This window comes from Hydractinia symbiolongicarpus, chromosome 12 (genome assembly GCF_029227915.1).
Source record: "Hydractinia symbiolongicarpus strain clone_291-10 chromosome 12, HSymV2.1, whole genome shotgun sequence".
NCBI classification, from domain to species: Eukaryota; Metazoa; Cnidaria; class Hydrozoa; order Anthoathecata; family Hydractiniidae; genus Hydractinia; species Hydractinia symbiolongicarpus.
The window spans coordinates 23,716,979-23,744,450 of record NC_079886.1 but is presented as its reverse complement, the minus strand read 5'-3'; the positions used below and the strand labels follow the sequence as shown (position 1 = coordinate 23,744,450).

The following is a 27,472-nucleotide window of genomic DNA, read 5'->3' as shown; positions in this document are numbered from 1 at the left end:
TCCAAGGGGAACGCCATCTCACTTCGAATAACCGAATTATTCGAATAAGTGCAGGTTCGAATAACCGGGAGTCTACTGTAGTTTGTTTGAAGCATCATAAGCAAGCAAACACGTAAAATATCGAGGCTGAAAGAAAATACCTAAAGTTGATTAATTTTCACAGACCTATTTTCGCAAGGTAAAAAAAAACACATTTTGCAAAGGTTAATTTTAGCGAATAAGTCATTTCTAGTAATTTCGCAAATTGACTTTGCAGGAATTAATTTTGGCGAGTATAGGTAAAATTTACGAAAATTATTCCTTACGAAATTTATTCATTTCTTTTTCCATTTTTTTTTTGCGTCATAAATTATGAGAATTTCGCTAATTAAGTTTCGAATGTGTCACTCTATACCTCCATGGCCTCTCCTACTAAACACTACAATTTTAAAATTTTATTTTGAGGTACGAGGAATGGACAGCAGAAAAAAACAGCATTAACAGAAGACAAAAAGAATTTCTTTTGGAACAACAAAATACAAACGTTTCAAATAAATCCTTTACGGGCTTTAAATGCAATAAAAAATAAAAAACAAAACAAAAAATTAGATCAAAAATTTCTGACACCTTAAAAATAGTTTCATAAAAAAATACAACTACGTAAGTGTTTACTTATTTAAAAAAATATGTCACTATACACAAAACATGAACATAGTTCCTCTTGCTTTTTTTCTAATATGTATAAAACTTCTCAAAAATACAAACTCAAAATATCAAGAAACAGAACAGTAAAATAAATTGTTCATTTAGTCTTTCTTGTGATTAAAATAACGACAGTGCTGTCCAAGGGAAGCATAGCTTGAGAAAAATTTACCACATGTGATGCATGCAAAATGCATTAAAGCCTCACTGTGCTGCTGTAAATCAACAATATGGTTGAAAGATTTAAAACATAAACCACACATATATGGTTCAGTGAATGCATTTGAAATTGCACGTCTTCCGAACTGATTTTTTAAAAACTCTGCCCTGCGTTTTTGCCAAAGTTCATACAAAACTGAGAGCTTAACCCCAGAGCTTCTTGTTGAAACTTCCATGTTGGAATAACTGCAAAGAGACAATGATTCGCATGACATTGCTCTACTATGTTTAAAAGGCCTGTAATCATTTGATGAAGACGAACGTTCTAGTTCCCATCCAAAATGTGAATCAAAATTACTTTCCCATCCCTGTACATTATCATGATCATTATAATCAACATTATCAGAATATAAACGTATACATGATGCTGAATGATTTCTTGAGTAGAACGACCTATCTTGCGTTAAATAACATGAGCCTTTGTTATAACGAGAGGACTGTTTTCGAGAAGAAGGTGGCCTGTTGTCATTTATTATTGATAATTGTTTTCCCATGGAAGATTTCAGTCCCCTATCATTAGGATAACCTGAAATAGAATGTCTTCTTCCATTTGGAAATGGATATTCAGATATTTGGAGAGCATTTGAATCTCCAGAATTACTTATTAAATCTTTTCTTGTGTTACCATTTTTGCCAATTACAAGGCTTGTAAAAGAAGAACACCTGCTAGATCTTAAAGACTGATATGGACCTCTGTTAACATTGAATGGCTTGTACCGTTTAATCACCTTATTTTTGGCAACACGAATCTTATCAAGATATTCACTTTTGTAAATGTGATAATAGCCATAACCAAACAGTCCAGACGAAGAGTCGAGTACTCTTTGTTTCCGTGTAATTGATGAAACAGAATCTGTTGAATATTCTGAAACATTATCAGTGTTTTTGTTATCTACTTTTCTTACAACTGAACGCATGTTTTTATTTTTAGTGTGACTGGTTTCTTTTTTCTGGCCTTGTGATGTATCATCAGAATCGGACAAAACTTCTTGCTTTATACTTTTAATTATTTCACATGAATCTGAAAGTTCTTTATCAATATCCATCTCTGTCCCATTTTGTTCTAAGAGAGTATTATGTTTTTCAGTTTTCGCAGCAAATGCAGCAACTTTACTACTGTTTTTTATTACCTTCTTAGTTTGAGTAAGATTAGGCACATTATTTAAGGTACGGTTGCAACCAACTTTAAAGTTATTATTGCTAGATCTTATATTCCATTCAGGCTCATAAAGATTAACTGTATCAAAAAGTTCTTTTGGATATTCATACTCCAGATCAGATAGTTCTACTCTGTTCATAGACACATAACTCAACTTCTCACGTTTCTCTAGCTCTTGCAACACCCATAGACGACGGTTGTTTAGTGCGTACCATTTCCATTTATCGCAGAACCAAATTACTTGAATGGTTGGGATATCCTTTGCAAGAGTATCCCCATTGACGATCTTTTGGACAAGGTCTGATAACAATACGCCATTGTCAAATTTACTAGGAATCGTTTCTGCAGTAAATTTAATATCTTTTGGACGCAGAATAACTTCGTAGCTAAAACTCATTATGATCAGTCTGCCAGTTTTTTTCCAGGTTATGGCGGATCTGATCCGACACGCGTTATTCGTTGGGCTAACTTCCTTCTTCTTGAAATCCACGTGCGGCACTTTAATTTTCCCGCATGCCTTGATTATTTCGAACAAATAAACAAAACAGAAAATAAGACCCTGTATACACATAATTTTTTTTAGGAAAATGTTTAACAACTTTTTTCTTTACAAACAGCCAAAAAAAACTTAACAAAATAATTTTATGTATTATTTTAAATGCTAAGTTTTATATTTTGATAAAGAAAATTTTTGGAACATAAAATATATTTTGTAATGAAGCGGACAATTATGTTAAATGGAAGTCAGCCTTATCGTTGCTAAGACGAATCTGTAAACATTTTCCACGGTTTAAGGTGAAAATTTTATTGTTTGTAGCACGGCTCAATGCGAAGCGTAAAGAACCTGACATTTTCAAAACAATTTCAAAACATTCCTAAATCTCGTCGTGATAAACTGTTTTTATTAGAAACATGATAAGGGGAAGCTCTTGACATTGCTTAAACCTCTTTCATTTCTTTTAATACTAAAAAATAATGGCTGAAAATGTGAAAGTTGCTGTAAGAGTTCGCCCTTTCATATCCTTTTCTTTTTTATGTTTTTGCACTGTTTATAAGGTATATATCAATAGCTAGCTAAATAGCTAGCTAGCTATAGTTGTAGCTAACGGGTGGTTATTAATTTTTAGTAATTGTATTGTGCCTACTTCTCTGTTTATCCCACCTCTTTGGCATATCTAAGAGATTTAAAAAATATTTCTGCCTTGCATCAGTGATTGCTGTAGCTAGCTAGCTGGTTATATTTCCGGCTATTATTATTTGAAATCATTGTATGCTCTCTGAAATTTATACTGTTAGTAGGCTTTTACAACAATTTCAAATGCATACATCATTACAATTTCAATTAGAAGTTGTACAAGTTTGCTGCATTTTATATTTCACAGAACAGGTTTATGCTAGCTAGCTAAGCATGTTAGCTAGCATTAATATTCCTTTTATCTATATAATAATAGTAAAAAAGTTGTGTCGCAGTCATTAACCAATCCATTCTGAAATGATGGATCGCTTTAAACTACAATATCTCTGTAACCATTCATCAAAAGCACATGATTCTATATAGCTAGCTATATATTATCTTGGTCAGCGTCTCAAGCTCTTTACAATAAAGGTAACGTGTATGCAAATTTCGAAAATATTTTTTTGTATTTTTACATCAAAAAATATTATGTTTTCATGTATTGGAAAAATAATCATACCATTCGGACATTTCACCTTCACTGTATTTTCATTTTCATATAAGCAACTGGGTTGCTGTGGGTTGAGACTGAGATTTAGATCAAAACCTGATTTTGAAAAGCTGACAACTTCACGTTATATCCGTAATTTTACAGATAACCTGAATTTGTCGGCTTCTCAAAATCATTTTTTTTTATGTATATTTAAAAATGCCAAAGTTAAGCCAGCAGAATATAAGAAGAATACGTACATATATAATGTAATTTTAAGATTTTTTAATTTTTTGCTATAAGGTGGGAAGGGAAATGCAAATGTGAATTGCAAATAATAATGTTCAAATTATGGGTGAAGTTTGACCAAATAGTTTTTAAGATTTTTGTGGTAAGAACATTTATATAAATATTTATCATAAAGGAACATTTTTCAGCTCTCTGTTCTAAGTTAAAACCCAATCTGTAAATCTGTTTGTATGTGAATGACCATTGGACCTGTTTAAAAAATAAGAGAAGCAAAGCTGCCAGTAAAATTTACTTTTTTAAAAATTGAATCTTGAATTAATTTATTTTTCATAGTAACATTGGTATGTATACAATAAATATTAATTTGTAAACAAGAGTACATTTGCTTTAGTAATCTTTTCCTTTTTTACAAGGACACAATGTAATTCTTTTCCCTTCTGGTGGCTTTTTATTTTTTCTGTTTGTCTATCTATACAAACTCACTTTTTATTATAAATCATTTATTTTACTATTTGCAATAGAATTTAGAATTTCTGGTACAAAATAATAATGAAAAAATAGTTATATAAAAATAGTTAACAAATGTAAGTAATATGTAGATGTCCAGGATCAATTTATGATTATTTTTAAGAAAATAAACTAAAAAATACTTGCGTTATTTGTCCCTGGAAATGAAAAAGATCTGTTTTCTCGAACGTCAAAGTTGAACATACACATGTTCTCATTTTCTAATCAATGACACAATCAACAAGCTTTAGATTAAATATATAGTTAAAATAATCTTGAATTCTTTTTCATGGGTACAGTTTTGTATATAGACCGGGTATACTTGTGATGAATTTTAAACATAACCAAATAGATTATACAATTTTATATGCTAATACTCGAAGTTAGAATGTTGTTAAACTGGAATGCAAAAAATCTAAAAAAAAATCCTAGTTCTTTTATCACTCCAATACTTATACACCTTAACTCAAGTCCACACAATTCTCGAGAGAAAGAGCGCAATGCTACACTCATCATTAAAATGCAGGGCAATTCTACATACATCAGAGACCCTTCAGATTCGAAAGGAGAACCACGAAAGTTTGCTTTTGATTACAGTTATTGGTCACACGATGGGTTTAACGAGCAACCAGATGGATACCTAGCTCCTGTTGATGCTAAGTATGCAGATCAGGTATGTAACATTATCTTAGAAGCTTAAAGAACAAAAAAGTTAGAAAAACAAGTGTTAAATAGGACTGGGAAAACAGATTTTAACTTAAAATTATATCTTATTGTGGCTATATTTAAACTGATACAAAGTTTTATAGACTTACTTCAAGTTAATTTAACACTGGAATATAATGTAATAGCCTTTTTTAAAACTTGGTGGTTACAAAGATAGATTTTTTCAATTTTCTGGTTTTTATTAACCCTCTTCGATGGGCGTAGTCTTGTTAGGATCTCCTGTTTTTAAAATAGGTTTTAGTGATTTCTGAAATTCTTTGATTTGGCTTTCATGCAAGTCTTTATTTTGTTTGTAGAAAGTTGTGTTTACAGACCTTGGGGAAGGTGTTCTTACGAATGCTTGGAAGGGCTATAACTGTTCCTTATTTGCATATGGACAAACTGGATCTGGCAAGTCCTATTCTATGGTTGGATATGGTGTCAATAAAGGTATATAACTTTCTTTCTTAGGTGTTGCTGCAGACTATGCATATAATGGGTTTTGGGCTTATATGTCTTTATGTTTGAGGGGCTTTTCTATGAAGAGAATTTAAGATCTATTTTTGATAAGAAAATTTTGCAGTGCTTGTCAAATTCTAAGGGAAATCAGATATATTATCAATTGTATTCACACAGGATTTTTGGTATTTGGGTAACTACTCGGAACTTAAGGCTATGAGGTTAATTGATCCTGCTTATCTTTTATTGGATAGTGGCTACATCCTTTCATAAACTTATTTTGTTTTTTCAAAATTAGACAATTTCCAAATTCTTGTTATCATCATCATCATCATCATTCTCGGCTTAACGCTCGTTTTCCATGCTAGCATAGGTTGGACGGGGTATATTAATGACCCTCTTCCAATCTGATCTAGACTGTGTTAGATCTAAACTCAACTTCCTCTCTATCAAGTCTGTCCTTATAACCTCCTGCCAAGTCTTTCTCGCTCTGCCTCTGAGCTTTGCCCCAGGAACTATCAAGTCTCTACAATTTCTTACCCAATTATCCTCCTCCATTCTTTCCAAGTGCCCCAGCCAATTCAATCTTCTTATCTGGATAACATCTTTAATTCTACGGATACTTAGCCTGCTTCTTAGCTCATCTGAACTCTTTCTGTCTTTCAGACTGGCGTTACACATCCACCTAACCATTCTCATATCATTATTTTCTAAACTGTCAAGATCTCCCTGCTTCACTGCCCATGTCTCACTACCGTACAACATAACACTTCTTACACAGGCCTCATACAACCTACCTTTTACCTTAATTGACAAGACTCTGCTAGTCAACAAAGGAAGTAACTCTCTGAACTTTTTCCAAGCGGAACTATCCTGCAAGTAACACTTCTTCCAACACCCCTTCACTGCCCAACATATCAATTAAGTAACAGAAGCTCTCAACTATCTCTAACGAGCCACTGTTGTACATCATTAAAGCTGGAAGTACTTCATTCTCCATAATCTAACCTTTGCAACGCTTGCCTACAAACTGAATGTCAGCTCTTAACCTTTCACCAATACTACTGCACTTCTTATATACCCAATGCTTGCAAGTCTGCCAAAAAATTGAGTTAATACCAACCCCTTTCCTGCAAACCCCACAAAGCCACTTTCCAACTACAAGGTCACACTTGGCTGCAATGCTACTAATCATGACTTTAGACTTTGCTGTGTTCACCCTTAGCCCTTTCTCTTCTAGTCCTTTCTTCCACTTCTCAAACTTTTCAACTAATTCTTCCATCGACCCTGCTATGAGAACCAAATCATCTGCATACAATAACTCCCATGGACAACCTGTTCTGAACTGTATCAACAGCGCTTCTAAGACTAGAACAAACAACAAAGGACTAAGTACAGAACCCTGATGTACACCAACATTTACACTAAATTCATCACTAAGTGAATCGTTAATCCTGACACGACTTCTAGCATTGCTGTACATAGACTGTACCATCCTAACTAGTCACTCATCCACACCTAATTTTCTCATAGCCCACCAAATAACTTTACGTGGTACTCTATCAAAGCTTTCTCTAAATCTACAAAGGCAAAATAGAGATTCTTTCTCTTTCCTAATTACTTTTCCTGAAGCTGTCTGAGTAAAAATATTGTATCTGCAGTGCCACGCCCTGGAACAAAACCAAATTGCATCTTATCCATATCAATTCTTTCTCTAAGTAACTTATCAATCAATCTTTCAATAACTTTCATTACTTGATCAACCAACTTCAAACCTCTATAGTTACCTAATGCATCCCCCCTGCCCTTGAAACAATTCACTATTACATCCGACTGCCACTTACTCCGAATAGCACCATCCTTTATAATCAGGTTAGCAAGACTTGTAATAACAATACCTGATACTCCTGAAACCTTGTCAATCTTTCCTAATAGCCTCCACTACCCATTCTGTCTTGATCTCTACAACATCAGCATCAGACAAATTATCCTCATCCCAATCAAAATCAGTGTTAAGCAACCTCTGATAATAATTCTTCCAAGCTACCCTTTTCTCCTCCTCTGTGCTAGCCAAAACACCTTCATCATTACGTATACACTTCTCACCTACAACATCTTGATTAATCTGCTTCATTTGCTTTGCTATCTTGAATACCTCATTGCGCTGGTCTTCCCCTTTTAACACATCTGCAAATCTGTTTCTCTCTGCTTCTGATTTTGCCTTATACACTGCTGTACGAGCACGGCGATTAGTAAATATTTTTACTACCACCTGACTTCCACTCTTTCCAAAGTTTCTCCTTTTCCTTTATACACTGGTCAACCTCTTTCCACCACCAGGTCTGTCTATGTCTAGCTGGTCCTTTCGTCCACCCACAGGTATCATCAGAAGCTTCTAGAAGACAATTCTTCAAAGTAGTCCAAGTACTTTCAACATTGTCACTATCACATTGACCATTGTGGGCTAACTGCTGAACTTTTGCACTACATTGTCTTGCTACAATCTCTTCCTTCAGCATCTAGACTTTACGACAGGGCCTGTACTTTCCCTTGGCTTCTTTAACACTCTTCAAGATAATATCACAAACCAGAAACCTATGCTGGGAAACACACTTTCCCCCCGATATAACTTTCACGTCCTTCACCACTTTCTTGTCTGACGTTCTAACCAGGAAGTAATCTGTGTCTTACAACCACCTGACTCATATGTTTAGGAAAAGTCTATTCTTGCCTAACACTGGTGCTTATTTTAAAACTGTAACAGCGGCAGTTCCTTCAGCAAAAAGCTCTTTATGTAAGAAAAATTTTAATTTTTTTTTTGAATTCTGTCAAATCTCAGTTAATCAAATGAAATCTCACTGAGATGACATGTTCTGATATTTATATAAATACAATTTAAATGTTACATATATACTAATAATATAATATAATATAATATAATATAATATAATATAATATAATATAATATAATATAATATAATATAATATAATATAATATAATATAATATAATGACATAACATGATATAACAAAATATACAATATGAACATTACCTTGCACTTGCTGGATATTTTTTTAACAATCAAGTTAAATCAAAGATATAACTAAACTAAAAAGATCACATCACATAACCAAATATTTCATTGTATGTCATATATGCCGGGATTTTTGCGAAAGAAGGTTGCCTTTCTATAAAGCTATCCTTTTGTTTAAAAAAACCCATAAACATTTTTAGTATAAACATCATGTCTAAAAAATATCAGCCTACTCTGTCTTTTACTGAATGATGTGTTTCAAACCACCATGTCCGTTGCTATTTCAAACTCCAGCAATCTCTCCCCTTCCTTATTTCTGCTCCCAAATCCATAGCCTCCATGCACACCTCTATTACCTTCAGATGACTTCCCAACATGACCATTAAAGGCGCCGCCCACCATGACATGTTCAGTGTCTCCAAACTTTGATGTGACTGCTATTAACTCATCATAATTATCTTCATTTTCCTCACTGATTCCACACTGTGGAGCATAAACTGACAAAAAAGTAACAATCCTATTACCTAACAAAAACTTTATCACTATAATATGACTATTAACACGCATAACATCTATTACTTTTCTACCCTCTTCTCTGCAACGAATATGCCAACTCCCATCACTGTTACCAATACAAAAAAATTTATACCTTGCCCTCCTACCTTGCCCTCCTACCTTCCACAAATCTCACTGAAGCTCCTCTCCACTTGACTTCCTGTACACAACACATATCAACAGATCTACATTCTAACATTTCAACTACCTCACCTGCTCTACCTCTCAGAGTACCAACATTTACACTAGCCATCCTCAACCTAGTGTTATCTACCAGGTGATGTGATAGCTGGGTAACGGTCTGACGATGCTCACACCTGACATGTGTCCTACCTTGCGCGACACCTTCACTCCTTAGAGTTCCAGCCCCGTTTACGCAGTTTGTCTGATCAACTGTTCTTACGGCCATTAATAAAGAGTTTTGGCATCGTTTTACAGCTGGATGCCCTTCCTAGCGCCAACCGTTCACAGACCGGACTGTGTGTTTTTTAAAGTGACACCATCACTATGTAGCATTTCATGGAACTTCCACAATCGCCCCTTTAAACTAAGGTAAAGGTGTTGGAAGACTAAGGTAAAGGTGTTGGAAGAAGTGTTACTTGCAGGATAGGCTCTGCTTGGAAAAAGTTCAGAGAGTTACTTCCTTTGTTGACTAGCAGAGTCCTGTCAATTGAGGTAAAAGGTAGGTTGTATGAGGCCTGTGTAAGAAGTGTTATGTTGTACGGTAGTGAGACATGGGCAGTGAAAGAGGAAGATCTTGACCGTTTAGAAAGGAATGATATGAGAATGGTTAGGTGGATGTGTAATGCCAGTCTGAGAGACAGAAAGAGTTCAGATGAGCTAAGAAGCAGGCTAAGTCTCCGTAGAATTAAAGATGTTATCCAGATAAGAAGATTGAATTGGCTGGGGCACTTGAAAAGAATGGAGGAGGATAATTGGGTAAAAAAGTGTAGAGACTTGATAGTTCCTGGGGCAAAGCCCAGAGGCAGACCGAGAAAGACTTGGCAGGAGGTTATAAGGACAGACTTGATAGAGAGGAAGTTGAGTTTAGATCTAACACAGTCTAGATCAGATTGGAAGAGGGTCATTAATATACCCCGTCCAACCCATGCTAGCATGGAAAACGGACGTTAAGCCGAGAATGAAGAATGATGATGTTGATGGTGGAGGACATTCAACTCCTCTCTTGTCTCTTAAAGAGACCCTTCACCCATGTTGTGATGAAGAGAAAAGCTGGTTATAATATTTCTTGCACTTGCACAATTGACTTGGAACAATTATTATTAGTTTAGTTTTTGTTAAACATTAGCCTGTGTTATTCTTGTGTATGCTCTATCACTAATGAATAGATTTAAAGGATATAAAAAAATTGGGATAAATTTAAAAGTAATTAGAACATGAAAATTACATTTTTTGTTAAAATAAAATAATCAAACGAAAATTAAGCAATTCAAGAGAAAGAACTTAATACCAGAAAATGAAACTTACCTGAATGAAAATATACTGCTTTGTATTAAATTTGGTTTATTTATAGGAATTGTTCCAATCACATGTGAGCGGTTGTTTGAAGATATCGAAAATAAGAAAAAAGAGGGTACAAAAACGGAATACCAGGTGCAGGTTTTAATTTTTGGCCAAAGTTGATTAAAATAAGTAAGATGTTTCTTTAACTTAATAATTTAGCTGCAAGACGTTCTTTGTTTGATACACAAGTTTTACACTCTAGAAATCATCCACTTTCCTGAAATAATATATGAAACAGAACAAATTAATGTATAAAAATCTTTTTTTAGGTCTCACTGAGTATGTTGGAAATATACAATGAGCAGGTTAGTTACTGATCAAAGAATATTTGTGATAAATAATTCGATGTGACACAAATTTAATAAATTTTTTAATATGTTGTTTCTGCATACAAGTAAATTTTCTATTCAAGGTCCGTGATTTACTTAATCCTTCTACATTAAAAATCAAAGGTGGAATGAAGGTCAGACAGAATCCAAAACAAGGATTTTTTGGTGAGTACATTGCACTTCCCTGTGTTTCAAAAGATTTTGCTAAAACTCAGTAAATTTTTTTACAACTTCTTGTATTACGCATTGTTACTGTAAGAGAAAACTACATATACATTAGAACATGTTAAGAACATTTGAGACTATCAAAAGTATCAAAACTTTCCTTTTGAACATCAAAAATGACAAATATGAAAAACTTGAGAACATTTGAAGGCTCCCTTCAAGTTGAGTGTTTTTTTGGAAAAGGTGTGTATTGGCAAATTTGGAAATTAAAGATGTTCCAATTTTGACAGGACTGTTGAACTAATGCCATTTTGAAACACAGAATGACCAGTTAAAAGAGAAAGTTAGACTAACCATGTGTACTCTTTTTGAGCGTTTTCTTTAAAAATACAATAATTTTATGCAGTTGATTAAACATGTAAAGAAAAGTGAGGACTTTCGGTATTTTAGTTGATGGTTTGCTTGCTGCACCAGTTGGGAGTTACAAAGACATAGATGGAAAAATCGAACAAGGTACAAAAAACAGGACTGTAGCATCCACTAACATGAATGCAACAAGCAGGTTTGTTTTCACTCCCTTATTGATTACTGCTTTCTATTTTTACGTAAGGAGAAGAGCTGTAGGAGATGATTTTTTGTTATTTTAGTCGTGCTCATACCATTGTTGCTATCAACTTTTCACAAAAGGGTAAAAATGAAGGAACTGGACAAAACACAACAAAAACATCTGTGATAAATCTTGTAGATTTAGCTGGAAGGTAGTTATGTCTTGTATACATATGTAGATTTTTATGTCTTTATACATACATTCAAAGCTGATGTTTTGTGTGACAATTAACGATTTTTTTTGCATAGTGAGAGAGCAGATTCAACTGGTGCTACTGGTGATCGGTTAAAAGAAGGTTCAGCCATTAACCAGTCATTATCTATGCTGGGCAATGTCATCAAGGGTAACTGCATTTGTTAAATACATGACAAGATGTTATGTTATTGTATATGATGTTACAATAATATGCTATGTTAACTTTTTGCTTGCGCTGAATTTCGTTCTTATAATGAGTGTTTATATCAAAATTAACCATTTTTTATAGCGCTGGCTGATGCTTCTAATGGAAAAGGAAAAGTTGTTGGTAAGGTCATAGTATATGGTTCAAAGATTATATATTTATTTGGAGAAAATGGCTCTAGAGGTCACGTGGTTCATGACATTTTTTTAAGCCTAATTTAGCAACAAAAAAAACAAGGAAAAATAGTGAAAATTTGATTTAATTGGAAACAATTACAAAATTTCCAGACTTTCTTCAAGTTTTTTTAATAAAAACAAATTCTACCTACAGTGGAAGTTTTAATTTCAAAAATTGTTCGAGAAACACAGGGTATTAAAGAGCGTGGCAACGCTCTTTAAAACATCTTCATTCCAAGAAAATATAAAAATGCCCTCAAATCTAGAGCATTACTTAATAACGAAAATACTATAATTTTCTCAAAACAGGTTGAAATGTCTTAACAAAACTCCTCAAATCTCCTCAAATTTGACTCCATTAAAAGAGTGCAACCCTAAGAATGGAAACCCTCTTTCTGAAAAATGTACTTTCTTTTACTTTTAGTACCATTTCGTGATTCTGTGCTAACTAAACTTCTTAAAAATGCTCTTGGTGGGAACAGTAAGACAGTGATGGTAAGTGAACATTATTTTGTTGTCAAGTTGTTGTTTCGGCATACTTTTGACCTTGCTTTTGTCATTCAGATTGCTGCATTAAGTCCTGCAGATATTAACTATGATGAAACTCTGTCTACGTTAAGATTTGGTAAGATATTTTATGATTTTGGATCAGAGAAATAGGGCTTTCATATAGCTGGTAAAAATTGAATTTAAACCTAAGGTATAAATTGATGTTGGACTTATATTATGGAGCTTAAGAAGGTGGTTAACAAGTCTTGTAATTTTTTATGAAGCTCTTTTCGTTCTCAAGATATTGACATTTAGAGATTTTCAGATTTAATTATGACATCATATTTCAGTAATAGCAAATTTTGACATTTTCTGTCATTAGTAATTATATACCTGTTAAGGGATGTGCATTCAAGCTTTATCGATGCATAGATATTATAAAGGTGAATTGATTAATTTTTTTGGACATTTTTCTCGTCCCAGGCCTCAGAATGCAGAACAAAGAAAATCAATAGAAGTAACATATTATTGTGTTACCAATAATAATCTTATGCTACTTTCAATTGACAATCCTGTTCTCTGTAACCTCATATTATTTTTTTTCATACAGCGGACAGAGCTAAAGCAATAAAAACCAAGGCTGTTGTAAACGAGAGTCCGACGGACAAACTTATTCGTGAACTTCGTGAAGAGAATGCAAAATTGTTACAACGTTTAAAGGCTGCTGGTGGTGATCCCGCTGCTCTGGCTGCGATTGCTGCAGAGCATGGTGCACTGCCTGAGAAAGCAGCTGATGACGGGAAGAAGAAATTTGATGAAGCTGGTACGTACAACTTCTGTACAGTTTGGTTCCTGCTGTACGTCATGCAAAGAACTACGCGCATGCTCAAATTAAACATGTTAAATGCACTGGGACCAGCTTCGCAGGTTCCTTGTTGATAACAGTACCAATTCAACTAAGGAGGCTATCCTATGTAAATAATCGTAATAAGTAGAGATAATGTTTTAATTTGTTATATGTTGTATTCTTTAGAGGTGGAGGCTATGAAGAAAGAAATGGAAGAAAGGGTAGGTATTTCAAGTTGTTACTTACATAAAAGGATCAAAAATGACATAATGCAACAATGGTACTCTTTTTTGAGAACGACAGAAGTATAGAAAACCAACCTGAAATAAAATTGTGGTGAAATTTTCTGACTTGATGTTGTTTCAGATGAAGCGCAACCAAGAAGAGGTGGAACAAATGAAAAAATCTTGGGAACAAAGATTGAAAGAAGAAGAAAAATCGAACAAGGTACTACTTAATTATGTACAATTATCAGGTTGACGAAACCCTGGGTGTGGTGATAGGTCAAAAATTAAAAGCTTCAAGAGAATTGTATACAATCTTGGGTAGTATAGCATGAATTTTGATTAGATATTTTTATTTATCTTTTAGGAAGAAGAGGAAAAACTAAAAAAAGAACATGAAATGAAAAAAACTACGGCTCATTTTTGGAATTTAAATGAAGATCCGCAACTGACGAATATGATCATACACTTTTTAAAACCAGGTAGTTATAACCTTATTTGGGGAAGAACTGTTTGCAAGTTACAAGTATTATTTGGTTTAAAATAAACCCTCTTCGAATTAATTCTTTTCAATGGAAAATTGTTCAGTATTCTTGTAGTAACAAAAATTACTTGTCTTCAGGAAATAATAATTTTTTTCCCATAATTTTTTTATTAAAATTACATTTCTCTAAATGGACACTATTTTTTGTTTACGCCTCTTCATCAGAAAAAATACAGCAATCAATGCGTATTCTGTTCTTTTTTTGCGTGCTTGCTTATAATGGAAATAAGAAATTTATATCCAGCAAAATTTGTGTTGACAAAAGAACTGATGTTGTCATTTCACTATAAGATCAAAATCTTTTTTTACATGTACCCTATTTTCACAACTAATTAAATTATTTTCTTTATTTCATGTGACGCCATGCTCGAGCATGACTTTCTGTCCACAATCGCACCAAGGGTATAATGTTAATGCGATAGCTTTCACATTATGACCGCCATTAATGTTGGTGTGGTTGGAACTGATGCTCAAATCTGAACTGTATGATCTGTTATATTATAGGAAAATATCGAATTGGAAACAGAAAAGCAAACCCACCTGCAGATATCCAATTGAATGGATTAAGGTATATAGATTAATCGTATCAAGAATGTGGAGTGTATTGATAAAACCACTCTTTTAAACCAAACCAAAGCCACACAGGTGACCAAATCAAAGCCACACTGTATTTATGACTTTAAAGATCTTTTGTGTTTGCTGGAGTGCCAAATTTTCACTTCCAAGTCCTCAAAAAAATAATTTCTTTCCTTCACACAAATTTTAAATTTATACAAAATGGATGAGATTTTGACACGAAGTGAATAACACAGCTTAAAAAGTTTCAAATCATTGACATTTTTCTTGTTTTTATTTTTTATTAACAATATTCTTAGTATTAAGCAGAACCATTGCAACATAGAGCATGATGAGAAAACTAATGTGATCAAATTAGCACCAGGAAGTGATGCAAAAGTTGTATTGAATGGAATAAATCAAGTGTCAGAAAGTGAATTACATCATGGTGATAGGTACAGATGGATATTAATAATTTTAATTAATGCTTTTTTGAATATCACATCTTTTTTAAAAGGTTAAGTAAAGGCCTTTCTAACTCACGTCCCGCACTCGGACATTACCGAGGGAAATATGTTTAAAAAAAGGAAAGATATTTACATTGCCAAATTTCAGCCTAGGAGAATACTACTTCATTATTTCCGCATCCATAAACAATGGCTAGTATTGAATGCGCGTATTTCGTTGCAATTGCCCACGTGGATTTTCATTTTTATGTTCGGTGTCTGCAACAGTAAAATAAGGTTCACGTCAACAGTGTTTTCCTGACACCAAAAAAAAAAATAAAAACTGCTAAGGACACAAAATGTTTTTAATATTTTTAACTGTTTAATTGGAGAAAAAAAACCGAGTAAAATATTTCTTTCTCTATTATTTACACATATCTTTCGTTATTTATTCAGAGTGATGTTCGGTAACAATCACTTATTTGTTCTTCACCATCCAAAAGATGCTGACCTTTTAAAGAAGCAATCAGAAGCGAAAAAGAAAGGACAGACGTATGAAGAGCCAACACCCACGTTTGAACAAGCGCAAGAAGAGATTGCACAGAACTCTGGCATGTTGAATTATGGAAGCCTTACCGATGGAAAAGATGGGAAAAAGTCTAAAGGTATAGTTGAGTCAGAAAAAAACATTTTCTTGTATTTATGTTCTATATTTTTAAATGTTTCGCTTCGGTTTTTATTATACATATTCCTATTGCCCGCATATGAGTCTATGGACCAAAAATTTTTTTTAGATGTGAAAAATATATTTAATTACCAAAGTCATATTTACGCTGTTATAAACGTGTTCATTAAATCTACTGCAGTTTTATTTTGAATTCAAGACAAACCATGACTTTAATACATGGAATCACAGTCCCGATATTTACTTGCGCGCGCATCTAAGTGATTACGTAATGCCCGATGCGCGCGCAGAAATTGAGGTAAAAGTGTAAACAAACCAAGCGTACACATTACCCCCATTTCCGCACACGCAGGAAAAAACACGGCACTATGATTGAGTGTGTTGTAATTGGGTTTATAGAAAACGAACGACCGAGAGTTCCGTGGAATTACCTTAGGTGGATTAATTTTCGCGCAGTCAAAATATCGTATTTCACGAGGAGTTATTCATGGAAATTACCCCTTTCACAATTTTTTGAAAGACACGAGAAGTAAAATCTCTAAAACAAGCAATATTTTTATCAAAAAATCAAAATAAAATAAAAAATTCATACCACACAAATTAAATTTTTCTTATCGTTAAATTTCTATTTTGAATTTGCGACTCGATCGTATTCAAAATTGACAAAATTCGCAAAATTCGCAAAATTTGCGAATAGACAAAATCCACTAAAAATATACGCTAAAGGGGCCAAAAGCATTCAGCTAGGAGGGAAAATTCATTCAGCTAGGGGGGAAAATTTAATCAAACAATTTGCTCTAGCTAAGAAACTCACAGGTGTTATACCAGGAAATAGCCTATGAGCTCACAGTCGGTATGGGCGTATATGTGGGAAATGGGAGATCATCACATCTGGGTCGACTAAGATAGATGTTTTTGTCCTTCTAAAGGGCAAGAATATAATTGACGATGTTGATATTGATGTTATTGTAGATATTATGTGAAAAATATATATTTCATTCGCCAAATAAAAGAAAAAAAAACCCTTAAAAAAATCCTATAAACATCTCACGCGAAAAGACGCGTCCTCTAAAAATAGAAAAATTTAAATTCCCCGGGCGTTTGTTCGAAACATTACGGTGTATAACTCTTGGTAAACTGTACAAAAAATATTTCCTTACGTTACATTAATTATGTTGCGTGTTGTTTTTACACAGAGGATATGTTACTGCAGGAAGATTTGTTAAAAGTTCTACCAATGATAAACGAAGCAAACGCGATGAGTGAAGAACTCGATAGAAAGGTATCTATTGTATTTTAAATACTTGTAAAATAATACTAAAATGTCAACTGGTTCGAAATACGACGTCAGTTTTTCATGGTGAAAATTAATGACATGGTTCATACCACTGACACAAAAACTTTCCCGAATATTTTTGTGAGAGTTGTACTACTTATATGTTACTTGCATGAAAGACCTGAAATGGTGAAAAATATGATGAGAGGTCTTGTTACAATGACAATTACTGCTTTACAAATTAGTTAAAAGAATTGGCAGAAATAGTACTACTGTTTCTTTCTGCATGTGTCCCAAGGATTTTTTCTTCAAGTTATCTGTTAACAAATGTTTTTTTTATTTCATTTCTGATAGGATAAACTTTTTTCAAGGTTAACTCTCCAAACTTTATACAAATTAAAAAAAAGTTCTCACAAAATTTTTACGTTTTTAGGTTGCATTTGAGCCTGTATTAGTATCTCCACAAGCTCGTGGCGAGAAAGATGGAAGAACAGAGGTAGAAACAGTCTTACTTTTATTTCTTCTCTCCATGCTCTTTAAATCGGGTAAGGGTGTGTCCCACCCATTTTTTACTTTCAAACTTCAGCCGGTGTGAGTAGAACTATATACGTTATCGGTTCAGTTTACTGACCCCTATGTAACGCCGAATCTTATTAAAGTTAATTTTTAACAATCAAATTTTTATAGAAAAGTGACACACCCCTTTAGGTTATTTTAAAATATAAGTAAATTCTTGAAGGTTGACGTTATAAACCAATTGAATGTCTGCGTAATCAAATTCATGGTGTTCATGTTCATGAAATTTGTGACTATGAATAAAATCTTGAAGGTTGACTTTGACGAGCCGATACAATGTCCTTGTAAGCAAATTTAATTCGTGACTTTGATATATGACATCAAGTATTTTAATTTTTAGGTCAGAGTAAAGATGCGAGATCTGACAAATGACAATGAATGGGTTTGGGACAAAAATAAGTTTATCAACAGAAAATTTATAATGCAAGAAATTTATCAGAACTTTGTTGATGGCGATCCAGATTGGAATGTTACAAAAGTATACTTTTTTATATATCCGGTTACATTTTTGTTCAAACCTAACATTCCAGTCAGGCACATTATATAATCTCTGCTGGCCGAACCAAACTCATAAAATATACAACACGCCTCTCTTCGGTATCCCGTTTTATAAGAACCCAGCCAAGCCGAGCCGAACTGAATCCCATGAAAATTTCCAATATGGTAGCTGTTTTTAAAATATAATTTTCGCTAATGATGCAGTTTTACAACGCTATGCGCATGCTTTAGCACAGCTCAACATTTAGTGTTGTATTGTCGGGCCAAGCCGTACGGCACAGATAGGTCAACTGGACACGTCTCTGTCCGGCGCGGCTAGATATTGATTTAATAAGCTATGCTGAGCTGAACTTACTAAAAGTTTTGTGAGTTCGGTTCAGCACGGCACAGCTTATAAATTGGCCTGAATGTGCTGATGCAGTTTCCTCAGTTTTGCCTTCTTTCTTAAGTTAGGCGAAAAAAAAATTGATCTGTTGACAGAATGTTTTTGTTACTACAGAAAAAAGACCCATTCTGGGAAGATTCTAACACGGATGTTTTGATTGGGTCTGTTCATTTATATCTTCAAAGTTTAGCTTACAAGGTAAACACGTCTCTATTTAATATGACGCGATTATTGGCCAAACGGTTGTGGCATGTTTTTTACTCGTGGCGCTGTAGCTTAGTGATTATAACTCTCGTTCTTTGTGGGGAATACCGGAGCTCGGTTCCCCTTGATGACGATTCAATATGGCCGAGCCATAGCCCTGGGTTAACCCAAGCCATGTGAGGGAAATTGGGTAAATGATTCAATGTGCGGGCCATAGGATGTTGCAGGGATTTGTCTGGTAAAGCGCGGACCTTAATTATGTCTGCGTAGCTCAAAATGAGCATTAAATACTCTAGGACTCCCCATCTAAGCCGTGGACCCTCCTGGAAATAATAGACAGGGTATATCCCTCTTGTGAGGCTAGCCATGTAAAATATACACATGTATTTATCTATATGTCTTCTCCGTCACAGTAGTTCGCTTTGTTTTGTAGTAAGTTTTTATTTTAAGCAGGGCTGTCATATTAACCTTAAAAAGAATACGAGAACACACTTTTAAGAGTGTAAATTTTCTAATTTTTGTATACACCATCTTAAAACAATATGAGACACGAATATTTCGAAAAACCTTTATCATAATTTAGATTGAGCTCGATGAAACGCTAGCGATAACAGATTATAAAGGCAACGAGCAAGGAAATTTGCAAGTGATGGTCATGCCATGTGACAAATCTGGAGCACCTATCGGAGAAGACGACTTTGTTGAGGATCCACAAGAACTGGTGTGTAGCAAAAATTAATTTTGCTTTACTTGTTTGATTTGAGGAGAACCGAATAAGTTGTTTTATAAACATATTTTGACACGTTATTGGTTGTCTTTTTAGATTGGGCAAGCTTTACATTGCAAAGTCAATATATTAGGCGCAAGAGGATTGCCTAAAAAGTTTTCCAAGGTTATTTTTTAACTCTTATTTGCTTCTTTTAATTCTCCACGTTTATTTATTATACTTTTAACGTTATCGTCATACAGATAAAATTAATTTTTAAAAATTCCACAGTAATTACAAAAAATTGAATTATTAACCACTGGGTAATGTCTGAACTAAAACAATTGTTAATTTCTTAATTAACAGTTGATCAAAAGTGATGACAATTTGTCAAGTTAATGTTATAAAAAATTATCATTGTGTGTATTTTACAGACCGGTCAGTCTTTTACCAGGATCTTACAAAATAAGGACTAGGCCACCTACGGTAGAGAAAATATTTTTAACTTTTTAATGCCTTGTGCAGATCAGGGTACACCCCAAAAACAAATTCTTTTCTCTGTTCGTCTCAAAAAAAATTACTTTAAGAGTGTGGGTAGGGCTTCAGAAGTTTTAACGAGGTAGCAATCTCAGGTATTTTTTTTTAAATATTCTTTCTTCAACAATTTTTTTCAAAGTTTTACGTAGCTTTATTTGTTTGGATTTCTAAAGTCGCTTTCGTTCAGTTATTCGTTATCAATTTTTGGCGGTTTTTTTGTAAATGGTTTTCATAAAAATCATGGACAACGCCTTTGCAGATAGGCGCAGTTCTTGCTTTGTAAGGTCTTTAAAACATGTATCGCACCTTGTAAAGGTCGACATTTTTTTAATTTTTTAAATCAATAAAGTAAATGCTAAATATTTTTTAATAATTGGAAGGCGCCACCTATTTTAGTAATGTATTTCTGGCAAAAGCAACTCCGTGCTTCTGTTCAAAATAAGATTTTAGAATTTTTGATCTACAAATTCAAAAACAATCTGTAATCCTTTTATTTTAAATAAAGAAGCAACATCTACCTTTGCTACCTGTGTAAGCTAGGGATTGTCAGGTGTTATAAAAGTGAAAATATTTCTCTGGAGTATAAATTACCCCTGCCCAAGCTTTTGCTGTGCCTGTCTTTATTAAGTTAATGGGCGTGCAACAAGACCCAAGCAAGTGAAATATTAAGGAGTGTACTCCTTCTATAAATGCTTTTTGTTTTTCTCTCAGGGTGAATCATATTGCAAGTACAAAGTATATATCGACGAGAATTATGTGACAACTAAAAAAGTGCAAAACACTATTAATCCAGATTATAAGCATGAAAAAATTACGTCATTTAATCCTGTCACAAAAATGGTAAGACAGTACAATCTTCGTATATCTTTATAAGCATCACAGACACCTATTTTCTGCACATTTAGACCCCTGATGTGGTGTTATCCGCTTGTTGGCAATGTCCTCATTTGACTTTATCACTTTTGTAATTTGTAAACATTAAGGTCTTGAAAATCAGATAACCATATATGATTTTGTCTAATAGTATCAGCATGTACGTCTTTATGATTGCCACGAGTGCTAATTCTAACATTTAAGACTTACAGCATTTTCGACGACTTACAGTATTTTCGACGACTTACAGTATTTTCGGCGACTTACAGTATTAACGACGACTTACAGTATTTACGACGAATTACGGTATTTACGACGAATTACAGTATTTATGACAACTTACAGCGAACTATCTCTATTACGAATACTAGTAGAACGAACATCTTAATTAAACGAACTATATTCTAGCCCTCCTCCTTAAGAAATCCTTTTATACCCTTCAATATAACGAAATCTCGGTTCATACCTTTTCTATTTTAAAGGTGGTGGAATATTTGATGAAAACTCCTCTTGTTATCGATGTATGGGGCAAGCAATCTAACGAAGCAAAGCCGAACACGAAGAATATGACTACAAGACAGCTAATGAGCCAAGATAAACTTGTCCGTGGACGACCTAACCAAGGTGGAAACACAGGATCAGAAGAGGAAGAGAGATACAAGTTGTTGTGTGACGTAAACACGTATAAGAGACGAGCTGAGAGAATGTCGAGAAAACTGGTAGGTATTTGTTTCATATACAGTGACGTCACAGCGATGGTTCTTATTGTGAGGGAAAAAGTAGTGGCAAAAACGTAACCAAAATCCTAAATTAGAATCATTCAAATGTTTTCTCATGTTTATCATATCTTACAAATTAAACTTAGTGAATAAGTCAGGTGTAATTGTCTAATAGAAAAGGTCATTTTTAACTGGATCTTCAACAAGTTCAATACAGTTTCCTATTAGTCAAAGTACCACGTAATTTTAAAATAGCCCCCAACTACCAACTAATTTCAACAATTTTTCCCTCCGAATATTAAGACTAATTAAATTGTCTTGATTTGTCATTCGTGATTTCTTTTCCTGGAGTCTAATTATTTGCTGTATTGTTTTTTCCTCCCCTCAACTATTACTTTTGCATATCAACATTTTTTTGTTAGAAACGCTTACAACAATTGATTGATACACAAAATAAAAACAAAAAAACAAATGTTGAGGTAGGTTGTTATTTTATAAATTTGAAAAATAAAGTCATCAAACTTTTCGTTTCTTCGTCATGTAAACAAAACTGCAGTTTTACTCTACCGAAATTCAAATTAAGATATAAAACGTGGCAAAAATTTCTTCTTGTAAGTAAGTGTCACTTAAAAGGAAAATAAAGGTTGGTGAAGGCAGCGACAGGTTTGCCGTCTTGCGCATATTATTCATTTTGGAGTAATAAAACCAGCTAGTTGGCAAGTTAGGACCTGATGCTCACTTAAAGGCCAATAGAAAGGGAGAGGGGTTTACAGGCCAAAAACGTTTTCACATTTGACAGGATGGCGCTGATAAGTACACGAAATGAATGCCAAATGTGGTGGGTTTTTTTTCAACAGTAGTTATTCCATACAAGCTCGACGTTAACGATTAAAAACAAAAACAAATTGGGATTTTTCTGAAATGTTTTTAGGTGAAAGCTGTTCAGTCCATCTTAAAAGGACCAGATAAAGCAGACATGCAACGATTTCATGCTGCAGCTGATGTAGTACTAAAAGGAGAAAAGTTACGGAAAGAAACTATGGCTAATAAAGGAAAGGTCCCCACTAGTACAGCATGCACAATTCAGTAAGAAGAGATCAAAACACTTTACTGTTATCTTTATCACCGCTTCTTGTGAACTAGCCAGAAACCAACCATGTCTATTGTTTAAACATCGTTTCTCGATGAACCATTGAGCTGCACTGAGAAAATTTTACGCCGTTGCTACATTGTAGTAGTGTGCGTATCATCATCTTAAAAAATCACGCCATTTTCGATTAACACATTAAATTTTATTTCGTTCGGTAAAATACCATATTTGTGAAAATTTTGAGACTTCAACTTTTTGGTTAGACCGAGATAGGGGCATTTTTTGCAATGCTTTTATTTGTACCAACAATGGCAGTGTTTTTTTTTTTCATTTTGTTGTTTCTTTTACATTATGTTTATTTATGTTTCCTACAAAGCACTATGGTATATTTTTATTCACTTTAGCATATTTATTTGCGTTGCACATAGTTATTAGAGATTTTATTGTTAAATGATTCTATTAAATTAAATGTATATAATTTTTTGTAACCTAGAGAGGTCTATCACCGAGATAATATGAAACTTAGTTTCCAATCCACCTATAGTTAGTGACGTTACCATATTCATTTCATGTGGATTGGGATCGCAGTTGTTACGGGCTACGCGCTTTCTTTTAAGCAACATATACTGGACCTTGCACCATTAAAAGGGACCACGCCCAGTCATGATCTGGCAGTTTACACTTGTGGAGGGGTTACCATTGATCTTTTCATTCCGTTTCTGGTCAACACTAGAATTATCCATTATCTCCTCTGCTCCGGATTTCATTTTCCAGAAGTTTTAGAATTGTAAATCTTTACAAAAATGTCTCTTAGGAAGAGTTGTTTGGTGCTTATTAAAAAGCGTGTAGCTCTCTCACTTTAACGTACTTCTTCACGTATTTTCATATTCTTAAATCATAATGTATATAACAGATTTTTTTTTCAAAAAATAGTATATAAATTAGAGAAAATTAATATAAAGAACAATGGTAATGTTTTGTTTCTTGTATATTATTAACCTCGTTCCCAGCTCTTCTACGGCTCAGATATTCTGACGGGACAGCTTCGTGGGGAGAGAACGTAGAATTACTTGAGAATCAACACAGTGTCATATCAACCCATCCTCGTCCCCAGGGTATTGTGACTTTTTGATACAAGACGTCTTCTCTCATATCAAAAAGAAAAAAACCTTGGGGACGAGGGAGATCTTCAACCATGAAAAACGTTGGAAATATCTCTTATTTCCCGGCTATAGAGGTATACACGCGCGGTCTTTCGTTAACACGATTTTTTTATAAGCAACCCGTCTCTATAAGCAACTGAACTTGATTAAAAAATTATCAAGCAACTTCAGTTCTGACGATTGAGTATAAGCTTGAGGCAACCTCGCCCCAGGGTCTTGTGGCCCCTGAGCCGTTATTACGGAGTGGCCAACAATATAGCCAACTTTTCGCCGCTATCAACTTCATCAACAAAGAAAAATGCCCTGGGAACGAGGTTGCCTTGGAGGGTGTAAGCAACTCTTTACATTAAAAATATCAAAACACTTAAGAAATGCGAGCAAACTTTCCCGTTGTTGGCCCTTTACCGCGAAAATTTTTGCCTGGTAAATTTTAAAACAGCAAAATGCAAAAGTTTTTCACGCGAAAAAATCTTTTTTTTTTCAAGTAAATTTAAGGCCCCTCCCGGAAATTTGTTGTTATCAAAAAATTATTGACACATGGATGGATATTATTAATTCGTATACACTCTTTTTTTGTCTCTTTCTTTTATGTCATTCTAAACAATTCTCTAATAAATATTCCTCCAGTACTTGTTGCAGCTCACCCTCGTCGCCTGGGTTTTTTGTCTTTTTGATATGAGAGAAAACGACAAAAAATACCCTGGTACCATGGTATCGTGGACCGGGTTTTGTATGGAGTTAGATATGGGACAATATTCGTGTATGGTTTTTGTCGCGTCGTATCTTTCTTTGTGGGGTGGTTTAACATTTCGTCGAGTCGTATTTGTGTTCGTCGCGGCGTATTTCACTTCGTGGCGTATTTTACTTCGTGGCGTATTTCACTTCGTGTAGTGAAAATCTTTATGCTTTTTTAACACGAAATTACTAAATTCGTGTAGCGCTTACAAGAAATCCAAATCACATGAATAAAGTGCAGTAAAAGAAACAAAACCTTTAGTTTAGTGCTAAAAATTATATTCTATTTTTAAGTTAGTTTTACATTTGTGATTATGAAGAAATATTATGTGTTAATTTATGTTTATGTAGTTAGTTTACTTGATTTTTGATATTTTCATCAGAATCCATTTAAACTACAAAATAGATAATAGATTATACAGCGTAGCATGCTAAAAATGTATAGCTAGCTAGCTAAATCTATAGCTAAGAATGTATAGTTTATTAAAAGAAAATGACAAAAATAATAGCTAGCTTTGCCCAGTAGAAAGACCAAGGCCAGAAGGAAAGTGAAAATATGTTGAAATTAGTAATTCTCTGTAAAAAAAAGCATAACTATTTCGCCACAAAGTGAAATAACCCACGAAGTGACATACGACACGACGAAACATAAGATCACACCAACATGTGTAATACGCCACGACGAAAACCATTACGCTATGAAGAAAACCACACGACGAAGAAAGATACGGGACGACGAAAAACATTACGAGTCAAAGAAAACCATGCCACGAAGAAAGATACGACACGACGAAAAGCATTACGACGCGACGAAAAGCATACACAAATATTGTTCCACATATAACTCCATAGTCTTGTAATATGATTAGCTTTTTCACAGGTCAAGATTAAAATGGCGCATTGAGTAGTGGTTTCAATTTTATTTTTAGCAAAAAGTACCGTTTCGAAAGAGAAGTATTTTTGTAGCCCACTTTGCTAGACACGTTTAGTTTTATCCCTTTCAGTACATAGACTTACACTTGTTAATGTATCCAAATGAAGAAGGTATTTTAAGTTTGCTAACCTTGCAAAAAAATAGTTCTCGTAAAAATTTAAAAGTGTTTCGAAAATTAGTTCTCACAAAAAGTCTCTTAAAGCATCCCTTAATAGTTCTGATCTTATACGTAACAGAATGTTCAGAAACATTCGTAAACTATCTAAAACCTTTTGTAAACAAATTTCAAAATAACTGAATATCTATGAAGCGATACTTCAACAATTGTACCAACCATATAAACTTCATTTCTTATTAATTTATGACCCATAACTCCACTAAAAACAACATATACTTCATTTTCATCCCATAGAGCTATATATTTAAAAAAAACACAGGCCGTTATAGCTAACCCGAAGCTGTCTACATATATCTTCCCTTCTTCCTTGTTTTTTTTCCGTAGGGTATAAAATGTCACAAAAATAAAAACTTATTCACTTATAAATTGGATTTGAAATCTAAATAATAAACAATCTATCTAAGTTCAGCAAGCAAAAGTTCTACTTTATTCGGAGAAACTTTTGCGAGTCCAAAAACCCGCGAAATTTTTTGGATAAATTTTCGCGAATCTACAAATTAAAAAAGTTCCGCGAGATAAACTTTCGCGATTCGTGATTTTTTATGTTCTTAAAAAAAGTGGCCTATATTTTTTATGATAGAAAAGTGTTTTTTAACGATGTAATTTTTTTTCTAATGGTATGTAAAAACTTCTATTTACAAACTGGCTTCATCGTCAAAATCACTAAACAGATCAAACACATTTCTAGGCTCATCTTCTTCTGGCACCCACGCATCGTCGTCATCGCCTTTTTGCCAGTAACTCGGTTATAAGCCATACATATACATTTGAAACATCATCGCTTTTGTTTATTTAAATAACTTTTAAAACCAGCAAATTTCTTTTAAATATTAGTGGATAAACTTTCGCGAATCGACAATTTAGAAAGTTTGTAGTGAATAAACTTTAGCGAATGGCATTTTTGAAAGTTTCGCGAAAATGGACAAAAAACGCGAATTTCGCGAAAGTTTCTCTCATGTAAGTTTCTCCGAATAAAGTATTCAGTACAGCAAGCTAAACTATATCAAAGTATTGTGTAACCTTCGCATAAAACAGCACGATTTCTTTTCCAACATTTAAAGGCCTTTATTGCAGTTACCAAGATAATTTTTCCTGTATTTTTTTACTCGTGAGACAATACAATTTTCTAACCGCTAGGATAAATTAACGTATTCCTGATAAAGCGTTCGCATAATCTGGCCATATATTGGCCAACAATACTAGGGTATTTTTCGTCCTCTCATATCAAAAAGACAAAAAACCCTGGGGGCGAGGGTGTGTTGCAGCTTTCTTTTATTTTTGCGCTGAAACAGGTGGAGTGTTCGCGAGTGAAGGAAAAGTCATAACAAATTTGAAAAGGTTGCCAACTGCTCTGTCTTCTACAGGCTCAATAGAA

The 27,472-nt window shown here is 33.9% G+C and overlaps 2 protein-coding genes across 4 annotated transcripts; one reads left to right on the top strand and one right to left on the bottom strand.

Moving 5' to 3' along the window:
- Nucleotides 1-433: 433 nt before the first annotated feature.
- Nucleotides 434-2,754, bottom strand: LOC130622358 (uncharacterized). The gene has a single exon (XM_057437819.1). It carries the CDS (start codon nucleotides 2,628-2,630, stop codon nucleotides 786-788), a length of 1,845 nt encoding a protein of 614 aa, XP_057293802.1. The 5' UTR covers nucleotides 2,631-2,754; the 3' UTR covers nucleotides 434-785.
- A 152-nt stretch (nucleotides 2,755-2,906) lies between these two features.
- On the top strand, nucleotides 2,907-24,054 carry LOC130622356 (kinesin-like protein KIF28). 3 transcript variants are annotated; one of them, XM_057437815.1, is made up of 29 exons: nucleotides 2,907-3,077; nucleotides 4,959-5,152; nucleotides 5,502-5,634; nucleotides 10,767-10,846; nucleotides 11,026-11,061; nucleotides 11,169-11,250; nucleotides 11,701-11,812; nucleotides 11,898-12,008; nucleotides 12,106-12,200; nucleotides 12,342-12,380; nucleotides 12,858-12,928; nucleotides 12,998-13,058; nucleotides 13,533-13,745; nucleotides 13,956-13,990; nucleotides 14,136-14,216; nucleotides 14,361-14,475; nucleotides 15,042-15,105; nucleotides 15,413-15,547; nucleotides 15,995-16,203; nucleotides 17,420-17,505; nucleotides 17,933-17,995; nucleotides 18,416-18,553; nucleotides 19,073-19,156; nucleotides 19,746-19,883; nucleotides 19,986-20,054; nucleotides 21,117-21,245; nucleotides 21,761-21,997; nucleotides 22,420-22,476; nucleotides 22,929-24,054. In XM_057437815.1, exons 1-29 carry the CDS (start codon nucleotides 3,035-3,037, stop codon nucleotides 23,085-23,087), a joined length of 3,069 nt encoding a protein of 1,022 aa, XP_057293798.1. In that variant the 5' UTR covers nucleotides 2,907-3,034; the 3' UTR covers nucleotides 23,088-24,054. The 3 variants fall into 3 exon arrangements, with proteins under 3 accessions (XP_057293798.1, XP_057293799.1, XP_057293797.1); XM_057437814.1 differs by lacking the exon at nucleotides 2,907-3,077 and having other exon boundaries at nucleotides 3,929-5,152; XM_057437816.1 differs by lacking the exons at nucleotides 2,907-3,077; nucleotides 19,073-19,156 and having other exon boundaries at nucleotides 3,923-5,152.
- The last annotated feature ends 3,418 nt before the right edge of the window (nucleotides 24,055-27,472 follow it).